General features: G+C 40.7%; 1 protein-coding gene and 1 long non-coding RNA gene across 5 annotated transcripts in view; one reads left to right on the forward strand and one right to left on the reverse strand.

Annotated features, from left to right (window-relative positions):
- Nucleotides 1-12,020, reverse strand: part of LOC126960794 (uncharacterized) — a 114,934-nt gene that overhangs the window by 38,589 nt on the left and 64,325 nt on the right. The window lies entirely within an intron of this gene.
- PRKDC (protein kinase, DNA-activated, catalytic subunit) overlaps nucleotides 1-12,020 on the forward strand; it is a 189,509-nt gene that overhangs the window by 20,272 nt on the left and 157,217 nt on the right. For all 4 annotated transcript variants that reach the window (XM_050800346.1, XM_050800348.1, XM_050800347.1 and 1 more), the window contains exons 12-21: nucleotides 2,526-2,690; nucleotides 3,147-3,315; nucleotides 3,983-4,032; nucleotides 4,944-5,069; nucleotides 5,857-6,009; nucleotides 8,062-8,177; nucleotides 8,846-9,005; nucleotides 9,684-9,770; nucleotides 10,947-11,066; nucleotides 11,501-11,660. In XM_050800346.1, the coding sequence (XP_050656303.1) occupies nucleotides 2,526-2,690; nucleotides 3,147-3,315; nucleotides 3,983-4,032; nucleotides 4,944-5,069; nucleotides 5,857-6,009; nucleotides 8,062-8,177; nucleotides 8,846-9,005; nucleotides 9,684-9,770; nucleotides 10,947-11,066; nucleotides 11,501-11,660 (1,306 nt within the window). The remainder of the gene's footprint in view (nucleotides 1-2,525; nucleotides 2,691-3,146; nucleotides 3,316-3,982; nucleotides 4,033-4,943; nucleotides 5,070-5,856; nucleotides 6,010-8,061; nucleotides 8,178-8,845; nucleotides 9,006-9,683; nucleotides 9,771-10,946; nucleotides 11,067-11,500; nucleotides 11,661-12,020) is intronic.

Here is a 12,020-nt window from a genome sequence, read left to right on the forward strand (position 1 = left end):
AAGAGACTCAGAATTGACAGAACCAAGGCATAAGTCCAAGCGTGAAGAGTAGAAACACGTTTCCCCTCTATACTATGCTGCTCCTTATTCCTAAAGTAAAATTGTAGTTGATTTCACTCAGTTTTAGAAAGAGAAGTTAAAAAAAAAAAAGTTTATATGACAGAAAGAGATATATTTAAGAATATTAGCTAGGTGTGGCAGCTCACACCTGTAATCTCACCACCTTGCGGGGCTGAGGCGGGCAGATCACCTGAGGTCAGGAGTTTGAGACCAGCCTGGCCAAAGTGATAAAACCCTCTCTCTACTAAAAATACAAAAATTAGCCGGGTGTGGTGGCGTGCACCTGTAATCCCAATTGCTTGGGAGACTGAGGCAGGAGAATCTCTTGAACTCAGGAGGCAGAGGTGGCAGTGAGTTATGATCGAGCCACTGTACTCCAATGTGGGCAACGGAGACACTATCTCTCTTTAAAAATTTTTTTAAAGAAAAATGTTAAGAATAACCCTAGTTATTTCTTCTTAGTGGAACTCTATGACTTCTGCTTTGTAGAAAAGACAACTAAATTCCTTTTTCTTCCTATAATCTCTCCCTTTTTTTTCTTTCTTTTTTTTTTTTTTTTTAAATTTTTGAGTTGGAGTTTCGCTCTTGTTGCCCAGTCTGGAGTGCAATGGCATGACCTCGGCTCACCACAACCTTCGCCTCGCGGGTTCGAGCAATTCTCCTGCCTCAGCCTCCCGAGTGCTGAGATTACAGGCATGCACCACCATGCCTGGCTATTTTATTTTTGTATTTTTAGTAGAGACGGGGTTTCTCCATGTTGGTGAGGCTGGTCCTGAACTCCCGACCTCAGGTCATCTGCCCACCTTGGCCTCCCAAAGTGCTGGGATTACAGGCATGAGCCACCGCTCCTGGCCTCTCCCTTTTTCTTTTCTTTTTCTTTTTTGCCTCTCAGGCTGGAGTGTAGCGGTACAATCATAACTCACTGCAGCCCTGACTTCTAGGGCTAAGCGATCCTCCTGCCTTAACTTCCCGAGTAGCTGGGACCACAGGCATGAGCCACCATGCCCAGCAAATTTTTTAATCTTTTGTAGAGATGATATCTCACTTTGTTACACAGGCTGGTCTTGAACTCCTGGCTTCAAGCGAACCTCCTGCCTCAGTCCCCAAAGCACTGGGCTTATAGCTGTAAGCCACCGTGCCTAGCCATTCCCATTTTCTTAATCTTCATCTCCATTTGTCTCTGTTGCCTTCTTTAAATATGCTTAGGGCAGAAGAAACAGAATGGCAGAAGGCTCTGAGCTAAAAGATCGCATGGGATTTTCCCTTTACGCAGTGATCTACCCCGACTTGAGCTTGTCCCTGTGGCTAGAGCATGATAGACAGGAAAGGGGAAACGAGGTGCACCATCAGATCCTCTGGGAGTCTGGACTGGATTCAGAAGTCCTGGAAAAGAAGCCTTAGAAAAGTCTGAAATTGAGCAATTGCATTAGCACATTTGTGAGTTTGAAAAAATGTCTCTGGTGTGGTGTGGAGCGTGACATGGAGCATCTTCCAGTCATGTATGGACTCCTGGCCTCTCCTGTAGATGGACAGCCTTGGGGGCAGGGACTGCCTTTCATTTGTCCTCAGTACCCACTGTCTAAACAGTGCCTAGAACATAGCTGACAACCAATAAATGCTTCCTGTGTGAATAAGTATTGAAAATGTGATTACATATTATTATACAAAGCATCTTTATAATGAGATACCATATTTTATTTATTTATTTATTTATTGAGGTGAAACCTCACTGTTGCCCAGGCTGGAGTGCAGTGGTGCGATCTCAGCTCACTTCAACCTCCACTTCCCGGGTTCAAGCGATTCTCATGTCTCAGCCTCTTGAGTAGCTGGGATTACAGTTGTGCGCCACCACACGTGGCTAATTTTTGTGTGTGTGTGTGTGTTTTTTTAGAGATGAGGTTTCACCATGGTGGCCAGGCTGGTCTTGAACGCGTGACCTCAGGTGATCTGCCCGCCTTGGCCTCCCAAAGTGCTGGGATTACAGGCATGGGCCACTGTACCTGGGCAGATACTGTATTTTATATCTGTATTTCTTCTTAATTAAAAAGCTTATGGCTCACGCCTGTAATCCGAGCACTTTGGGAGGCTGAGGTGGGCAGATCACCTGAGGTCAGGAGTTCGAGACCAGCCTGAGCAACATGGAGAAACCCTGTTTCTACTTAACAATACAAAAAAAGAAAAAAAAATTAGCCAGGCATGGTGGCTCATGCCTGTAATCCCAGCTATTCGGGAGGCTGAGGTGGGAGAATCACTTGAACCCGGGAAGTGGAGGTTGTGGTGAGCCGAGATCATGCCATTGCACTCCAGCCTGGACAAGAGCAAAAGTTCATCTCAAAAAAAAAAAAAAAAAAAAAAAGCCTTATTAAACTTGTGTTTATAATCACATGGCTTAACATGACACCTTAAATATCGTTATTTTGATCTTGATAAGATTGATGAAAACTTATGTTTTCCCTTTTCTAAAGCCCTGCAAAGTTATAAACGCAAAAGATGTTGACTTCATGTATGTTGAGCTCATTCAGCGTTGCAAGCAGATGTTCCTCACCCAGACAGACACTGGTGACGACCGTGTTTATCAGATGCCGAGCTTCCTCCAGTCTGTTGCTAGTGTCTTGCTGTACCTTGACACAGTAAGTGAACTAAACAGCACAGTTTTAAGTATTTAATCTTCATTTCTTCAAATAACTTGATGGAGTCATACAATACATTTAGTGTAGGCACTGTTGGGAACAATGTGACAGTTTTAGTTAGTATTTTGTGGCAATACAATTATTGTCATGAAACTTGATTTTTTGTTATCCAGAACAGGAAAAAAAAATTTGTTTCTCTTGCCATCTTTCTGAAAGATTTGGAATTGTTGCTTGGGATAGAATTGCACCTCAAGACAATTTTTACTGTGTGTGTTTTTTGTTTTTTTTTTTTTTAAGGCAATCACAGTAATAAATGTTAAGCAGCAGGTTAGATGACAAACCATGTTTTTTTTAAACAAGTGTCTAATTCGGTTGTAATTACTTAGAATATTTGTATTATTCCTGTGTTCATTGATTCCCTCCTCTAACTCACGGTTTGCTAATTATTTCCGGTAGGTTCCTGAGGTGTATACTCCAGTTCTGGAGCACCTTGTGGTGATGCAGATAGACAGTTTCCCACAGTACAGTCCAAAAATGCAGTTGGTGTGTTGCAGAGCCATAGTGAAGGTGTTCCTAGCTTTGGCAGCAAAAGGGCCAGTTCTCAGGAATTGCATTAGTACTGTGGGTAAGTTTGCAATTTATTGTTTTTATGAGTAATGTTGGATAATTAACACATTATTTGATATAGGTAAAGAGAATCTGTTTATCAAATTCTTTTGTATCTTTGATACAACTTTTGATGAACTCCTAAATTTTGGTAGACCAAAATCTCATCCTTTTTTCATCCTATTACCTCTGAATTTTAATAGTTTTACGTCTTTGGGTTTTTTTTCTTTATTTTTGGAGACAGGAGTCTTGCTCTGTCTCCCAGGCTGGAGTGCAGTGGTGGAATCTTGGTTCACTGCAATCTCTGCCTCCTGGGTTCAAGTGATTCTCTTGCCTCACCCTCCAGAGTAGCTGGGACTTACAGGCGCCTGCCACCACGCCTGGCTAATTTTTGTAGTTTTAGTAGAGACAGGGTTTCACCATATTGGCTAGGCTGGTCTTGAACTCCTGACCTTTTGATTCCCCCTGCCTCGACCTCCCAAAGTGTTGGGATTACAGGCACGAGCCACCGCGCCTGGCCAATAATTTTAAGTTTTAAAATTAAAGCTGTTAATGAACTTAGAAAATAAATTGAGAGGTAAAGTTGGGTTCCAAAATAAAATGACTGGTTTTTTTTTTTTTTTTTTGAGCGTTTGATTCTATTTTTCAGTGTTTCCTTCATTTTTGTTTTTTTTTTCTTTTTTCAGTGCATCAGGGTTTAATCAGAATATGTTCTAAACCAGTGGTCCTTCCAAAGGTAAATTCTGAATTTAATGTTTAGAAAATTAATCTGTTATCACTGAAAGTTAGGAATGTTGCTGAGGTTTTCGAATATAATTTTGCAAAAGTGGCCGTTCTTTTCTTAGTTATTAGCAATGCCTTACATTTTGAAAAGCATAGGATATAATACCTCTGTATTTTGTTAGGCAAATACACTTCTAAGGTATGAAACATCTTTAAGCATAACTTTAGGTTTTATACATTTTCGTAAACCAGAAAATGTTTTCTCTCTTGAAACTCTAGGACAGATTGCTGAGGGAGGCGTATCTTAGTTCCCAGAAATTATAGGACATATGATGAGATGAAAGATGGAACTGGGTACGAAAGCAAGATTATTATAGCACATTCAGTGGATATTGTATTGAAATACTTCTTGGTATATCACAGTTTTAGTCACAGAAGAATCACGTATTTTTCAGCTTTTTATTTATTTATTTATTTTTTGAGACAGAGTCTCGCTCTATCATTCAGGCTGGAGTGCAGTGGCGCAATCTTGGCTCACTGCAGCCTTCCCCTCCAAGGTTCAAGCGATTCTCCTGCCTTAACCTCCCGAGTAGCTGGGATTACAGGCGACCGCCACCTTGCCCAGCTAATTTTTGTGTTTAGAGTAGAGACATTTTGCCATGTCAGCCAGGCTGGTTTCGAGCTCTTGACCTCAGGTGATCCACCCACCTTGGCCTCCCAGAGTGCTGGGATTACAGGTATGAGCCACCGCACCTGACCTCAGCTTTTTAAATTATGCTTTTATAATACAGTGTCTTCCTTAATTATATGGTCTCCTACGGGTGGCAGTTTAATTTAGAAAATTCCGAAAACCAGCATGTTCTGGCAGTAGTGCTGCTTCTGAGAATCCATCATTACACATTGTCATGCTGTCTTTCTGACCAGGGCCCCGAGTCTGAATCTGAAGACTACCGTGCTTCAGGGGAAGTCAGAACTGGCAAATGGAAGGTGCCCACATACAAAGACTACGTGGATCTCTTCAGACATCTCCTGACCTCTGACCAGATGATGGTAATGTTTACCATTTGAAAGCCATAAATGTACCTCACTTCCTCTATTATTAGTCTTCATAGTTTAGACATAAGACATATCAGAATTATATTTTACTAACTTTCAAAAATTTAAAACTGTACTTCAAAAATAAAAAATTAAAGCTATGAATCAGGAAGTTAGAATGAGAGTAGAAATAAATGAATTGAAAGAAACACAGACATAGAATTCCTTTAACATTAATTAGTTACTGTTGCTGCGTCCTCATTTTAATTTTAAATAGCGAGATGGTACAGCTCATGCTAAGCTGTTCCTCCTAACAGGTCCAGTCTGAGGATGGATATATATGTATTTGTATATATGTATATATGTGTATGTTTGTATATGTGTGCATATTATGTATGCACATAAGTATACGTGCATGTCCTTACATGTACACAGACATAGTGTCTGTAGATGCATATTACACATATTTGTGTTTATGCATACACATCCACAAATTAATTGGGGTAAATGCTTTGACAAGGATTTGCCTAAATCTTCTCACTTACCACTATATACAGAGTAAGTATTTGTTACATGACTGGATAAATGATATCTGACTGAAATAATGCTATTATAATAATTTAGGAAGGTAACTTGCAACTTGAAAACTTCCAGGTAAATCTGCTACAGTTTATCATCACTGTTTCCATAATACCCAAATCGGCACATATATCTGTATATGTGTCTTAATGTTTATAAAATACTCATACTAATACTTTTTTGCACAAGATTTTGAAGTTTATTGTTTTTTTTTTATTTAAAGGATTCTATTTTAGCAGATGAAGCATTTTTCTCTGTGAATTCCTCCAGTGAAAGTCTGAATCATTTACTTTATGATGAATTTGTAAAATCCGTTTTGAAGATTGTTGAGAAATTGGATCTTACACTACAAACACAGACTGTTGGGGAACAAGAGGTTAGAAATTTTTATTAGTAGTAATTTTTCATCATTTTTGTATCAACTGTCTTTGCATATAAATATTTAGGGGATAATAGCACATTTGTAGAGGAGGACTGGAGGAAATTTGGTTCTTCAGGATTATTATGTGCCATTGATGCATTTCTGTTGGATATAACCTATTGTATAGAAAATGTTATTACTAGATGGTTCAAAAAGTAATTTATGTATGTTAATTTTTTTTTTTTGTAAAAGTTATTTACTAGGCTCATTTGTTTCTTATTCCTTAGCAATAGTAAACAGTGACAGAAATCTTATGTAGAAATGACTTTGTGTAGGATAGGGAAACCTGGGGTTGCTCTTGTTTATAGTTAAGGAAACTTGTGGTACAAGGTGTTAAATGTGTTCCTGAGATAGAAGAGTATAGATAATAGGAAGAGAAATAAGAAAATGCCCTCCCTTTTTTTTGCACATAATTTTCCTAGCCTGGATTAAAGATACGTCGTGGCTTAGGCCTGGTGCGGTGGCTCACACCTGTAATCCCAGCATTTTGGGAGGCTGAGGTGGGTGGATCACAAGGTCAGGAGATCGGGACCATCCTGGCTAACACAGTGAAGCCCTGTCTCTACTAAAAATACAAAAAATTAGGCAGGCATGGTGGCGGGCGCCTGTAGTCCCATCTACTTGGGAGGCTGAGGCAGGAGAATGGCATGAACCCAGGAGGCGGAGCTTGCATTGAGCCGAGATCACGCTACTGCGCTCCAGCCTGGGCGACAGAGACTGTCTCAAAAAAAAAAATTAGCCAGGTGTGGCGGCGGGCGCCCTAATCCCAGCTACTCAGGAGGCAGAGGCAGGAGAATGGCGTGAACCCCAGAGGCAGAGCTCGCAGTGAGCCGAGATGGTGCCACTGTGCTACAGCCTAGGTGACAGAGCGAGACTCTGTCTCAGAAAAAGAAGGGTAAGTCATGGCTTAAGGCCACCAGCCTGGAGCTGCCCTGCTCTTGTCTGAGGCATTGGTGGTAACTGGACTCCATGGTAATTAGGCTGACGAGAAAGAACTGAGATCCTGGGGAGGCATCTCACTTGCTTTCGACTGCAGTGATTGTTTCAGACTAGATTGTGCTGATTCGAGTTCACGCGTCAGTACCTCCCCTGCAGTCCTGAGAAGTTAGACAAGAGGTAATGGGGAGAATGTGCAGAGGAAACATGAAGGGAAAATGGTACAAACCCGTGGTCACATCAGCTTTGTTGTACTTGCAGTATTCTCTTTTTCATGCTGAATGATAGGTAGTAACACTGATGTGTGCTTTATTGCTCTTGTGCTTTGCATATGTCTAAAATAATTTTATTAAAAAAAAAACTTGCCCAAAGGGACTTCCTCGAACTGTGTCAGCTGACAGACCTGCATTTTAGAACACGTGTGTGTTCATTGCTATCTTCAGTGGCTTCCCTTTCTCCTCTGTTCCCTGCCCTTCCAACTTGGTTCCAACAGATCAACAACCACCTGTTAGCACTTCCCAGATGTTTGATCTCCAGCCTCCTCCTCCCTTATTGGTTTCTGCTGTCTATTTCTAGCTACTTGTGCAACATTTTAAATTTGAATACACAGTTGTGTTTGGTAACACAAATTTGGTGACACAAACTTAGCATGTTTAAAACTGATCTTCGTGCACTTCCAAAACACCATATTTTTCATTTATCTTTCTTAATACTGTTAATAATTTCTCTATTTCTCTGTTTCTTCACTTGAAATCTCTAGGTCACCTGTTAAAAATCTGTCTCTGTCAAGGCATTACTGCTAGCTCCCTCAAGAAGTGCTGCCCACCCTTGGCATTTTTCTATTTGTCCCATTCTCTCATCACTTCCCGAGAGTCCTTTTGGTTAACGCTTTCTGCAAGTCCTGCACTTCTTACCAGACCATAGCTCTTGAGCACCCATCTTGGTCTTTCTTGCTGTTGCATTCTTTCTTCATAGCATCAGGCCTTGACCATGAAGTCAGTTGGAAAGTTATTTGTTGAGTGATTGGTGATTGAATGGTACAATGTTTCTTTGCTACAATTACTCTTTAAGAACGGAGATGAGGCTCCTGGTGTTTGGATGATCCCGACTTCAGATCCAGCGGCTAACTTGCATCCGGCTAAACCTAAAGATTTTTCGGCTTTCATTAACCTGGTGGAATTTTGCAGGTATTTTATAAAATTCTAATTATTTAAGAATGAAAATGATTGTTACTTATTGGCTGTAATATAGGAAATCCCTTATGTAGATACAAGAAATGAAATAATAGGCCGGGCGCAATGGCTCACGCCTATAATCCCAGCACTTTGGGAGGCCGAGGTGGGCAGATCACGAGGTCAGGAGATCGAGACCATCCGGTTTCACCTGCTAACACAGTGAAACCCGGTCTCTACTAAAAATATAAAAAATTAGCTGGGCATAGTGGCGGGCATCTGTAGTCCCAGCTACTTGGGAGGCTGAGGCAGGAGAATGGCGTGAACCTGGGAGGCAGAGCTTGCAGTGAGCCGAGATTGCGCCACAGCACTCTAGCCTGGGCCACAGAGCGAGACTCCATCTCAAAAAAAAAAAAAAAAAAGAAATAATAAAAGACAAACTTTATAATCGATTATATAGATCTTTAAAAATGTTTGTAAGTGTCCTAGCTTACAGTTTTCATTATTTTTTATGTTTAAAAGATCCTCAGGTAGAGAAAAATGGATTATAGATATAACTAAACATTTTAGGATACCTGAAAATGTTATGCAATGGAATTGTAGCTTAGTTATTTGTGTCCCTTATAATTTTAAGATCAGTATGATAAAAATTTCTACCTTCGATTTCTAATTTGTTTTTACAGAGAGATTCTCCCTGAGAAACAAGCAGAATTTTTTGAACCTTGGGTGTACTCATTTTCATATGAATTAATTTTACAGTCTACAAGGTTGCCCCTCATCAGTGGTTTCTACAAATTGCTTTCTATTACAGTAAGAAATGCCAAGAAAATAAAATATTTCGAGGTGAGTCTTTTTTGCAGGACGTTGAATCTTGCATTTTTTTAGGTTATGAGTTTATATAAATGTATCATAAAATATGTGATTGTGGCCTATGCAGTTTTAAAGTCTACTAATTTTATTATATGTGTTTTAAAAAATTGATATGTGAGTGGCTGGCAGTTAGATAGCACTCTAAAAAGCTAGCAGCATTTTTTGCCCTGATGCTCAAGCACCTGGCTAATTATGTAAGATTAACAAGGCCTTTCAAAGTGTGGTCCCAGGACCAGCAGCCTTGAGCATTGCTTCCTGCATCAGAAACCCTGGGGGCAGGGCTCTGCCACCTGTGCTAGGAGCTACCAGGTGATTGTGGCACCTAGTGAAGTTTGAGAACAACTGGATTAGCATTCTGGACGCTTCAGTCAGTCACGTGATGAGCCCACCTGGGAATTACAGGGTGAGATGAGAAAGAGGGAATGGACTTAGTTGTGTCCATGGCTTCTCACTAGCCGCCACCTTCCCTCCTCTTGTTCTGACTGGCCTGTGCCTTGAAATGTCTGCAGAGTTGATTCTCTCTCCTGTCTTCATTGGATGTTGGTAACTTGAAATGGATTCACCCCTCTGAAGACAGGCTGGGAACCACTGGATTAGGATGCAGTCTCCTGATTCTTGTTCAGTGTACTAACTTGCTGTTTTATTTGACAGGGAGTTAGTCCAAAGAGTCTGAAACACTCTCCTGAAGACCCAGAAAAGCATTCTTGCTTTGCTTTATTTGTGAAATTTGGCAAAGAGGTAATTTTTAAATGATTTATTTTAGTGTTATCATGAACTATTTTTAAATGAATGTTTATTGAAAAAATCCTAGTGATCATAAATAATTATTTTAAGAATTGGGGCTGGGTGTGGTGGCTCATGCCCTAATCCCAGCACTTTGGGAGGCTGAGGTGGGCGGATCACAAGGTCAGGAGTTTGAGACTAGCCTGACCAACGTAATGAAACCACGTCTCTACTAAAAATACAAAAATTATTCTGGCGTGGTGGTGCACGCCTGTAATCCCAGCTCCTCAGGAGGCTGAGGCAGGAGAACCACTTGAACCCCGGAGGCAGAGGTTGCAGTGACCTGAGATTGTGCCACTGTGCTCCAGCCTGGGCGACACAGTGAGACTCTGTCTCAATAAAAAAAAGAATTGTGTCGGGTCAGGAGACTGGGGGAGGAGAATTGCTTGAACCTGGGAGATGGAGGTTGCAGTGAGCCAAGATAGTGCCACTGCACTCCAGCCTGGGAAACAGAGCGAGACTGTGTCTCAAATAAATAAATAAATAAAAATAAAAACAAAAGTGTGTTTGCTAAATCTAGAGTGGGAGTGAGGTCCTAAAAAAACTAGTAGAGGAAGTTATTTTGCTTCAAAAGTCCCTCATTCAGGCATGGTGGCTCAAGCCTTTAATCCTAGCACTTTGGGAGGCCAAGGTGGGTGGATCACTTGAGGGCAGGAGTTCAAGACCAGCCTGGCCAACATGGTGAAATCCCATCTCTATTAAAAATACAAAAAATTAGCCAGATGTGGTGATGAGTGCCTTTAATTCCAGCTACTTGGGAGGCCGAGGCAGGAGAACCGCTTGAAGGATGGCAGAGGTTGCAGTGAGCCGAGTTGCACCACTGCACTCGCCTGGGTGGCAGCACGACTCTATCTTACAAAAAAAAAAGGCCCTCGAGCTCTCTTAGCGTAATTCAATTGAGTGATGACAACTCAAAATGAAATAGATTCTTGTTTTTCCATGTAGTAGGTATTAAGCATTTCAACAAATTAACTTTCCTGGAGGTTAGTATGTAATTTGTAAGTGAATGTGGTCATGTCAATAAAGACTACATGCCCATTTTTGTATTTGAGAATAGGGCAAATTCTTTTTAGTTGATTTTCAAATGTAGGCTCTATTCAGATATACATTATTGTCTTCTTTCTTGTTAAGGTGGCAGTTAAAATGAAGCAATACAAAGATGAACTTTTGGCCTCCTGTTTGACCTTTCTTCTGTCCCTGCCACATGACATCATCGAACTCGATATTAGAGCCTACATTCCTGCGCTGCAGGTAGGTGTTGTCTTGAACAGAGCCATCTGGGCTCTGTTCAAGACATCTGGGACTGTTGTGAGTCCCAGAGCACATGGAAACACCACGCTCTTGCCAAGGCAGTCCCAGCAAGCGTTTCCTCACAGGCGTACCCGGGTCAGGGTCTGTTTCTGCCACTTACTGGCTTTGGGACTTAGACCCTTGGTGACTCTGAACTGCACTTGGAGGTCGATGTGAAAGTTAAACCTGTGTGTCTTGAAAGGCTGCGGTATACCACAGCCACAGAGACAGCTGCTTGCTTTCCTCCTAATTACCTGGACTGCACACTCCAGTAGTGTCGGGCGTCCAGCAATAAAAAGGTGTATTCATTAGAAACCACAATTACGTGGTGTTTTTTTTCCTTTAAATCTTTTATTTCTTGTGTTTTAGTTTAACTTGTTTGTGTTAACATACAGATGGCTTTCAAACTGGGCCTGAGCTATACCCCCTTGGCAGAAGTAGGCCTGAATGCTCTAGAAGAATGGTCAATTTATATCGACAGACATGTAATGCAGCCTTATTACAAAGACATTCTCCCCTGCCTGGATGGCTACCTGAAGACTTCAGCCTTGTCAGGTAAGGTTTAGAAGAATTACGATGTGTATTGTAATTAAAATGGAAATGGAATAACTATAATAGGTAGGACTGTATTTTTGCAACTTCTGAAATGTAAACCCAACGTGTTCAAAATATGTTTGATTGCTATTTTTGTAATTTCCCTAATTTCTCTGACTCTAATTGTGATAAATATAGTTGAGGTATTAAAAATATTTTTCATTTACTCCCTTATAGCTTACTAAGATTTATAAAATCTTCAAAGACAAGGACTGTCTTAAATACCTTTAAATTTTTATGGCTCCTAATACACTGCTTTGCAAAAAAATTTGTTGAATAAATCAGTGAGGAATTAAAAACTTCAGAAAATTCAATAGTGAT

The sequence above is a fragment of the Macaca thibetana genome, chromosome 8, assembly GCF_024542745.1.
Source record: "Macaca thibetana thibetana isolate TM-01 chromosome 8, ASM2454274v1, whole genome shotgun sequence".
In the NCBI taxonomy this organism is placed as follows: domain Eukaryota; kingdom Metazoa; phylum Chordata; class Mammalia; order Primates; family Cercopithecidae; genus Macaca; species Macaca thibetana.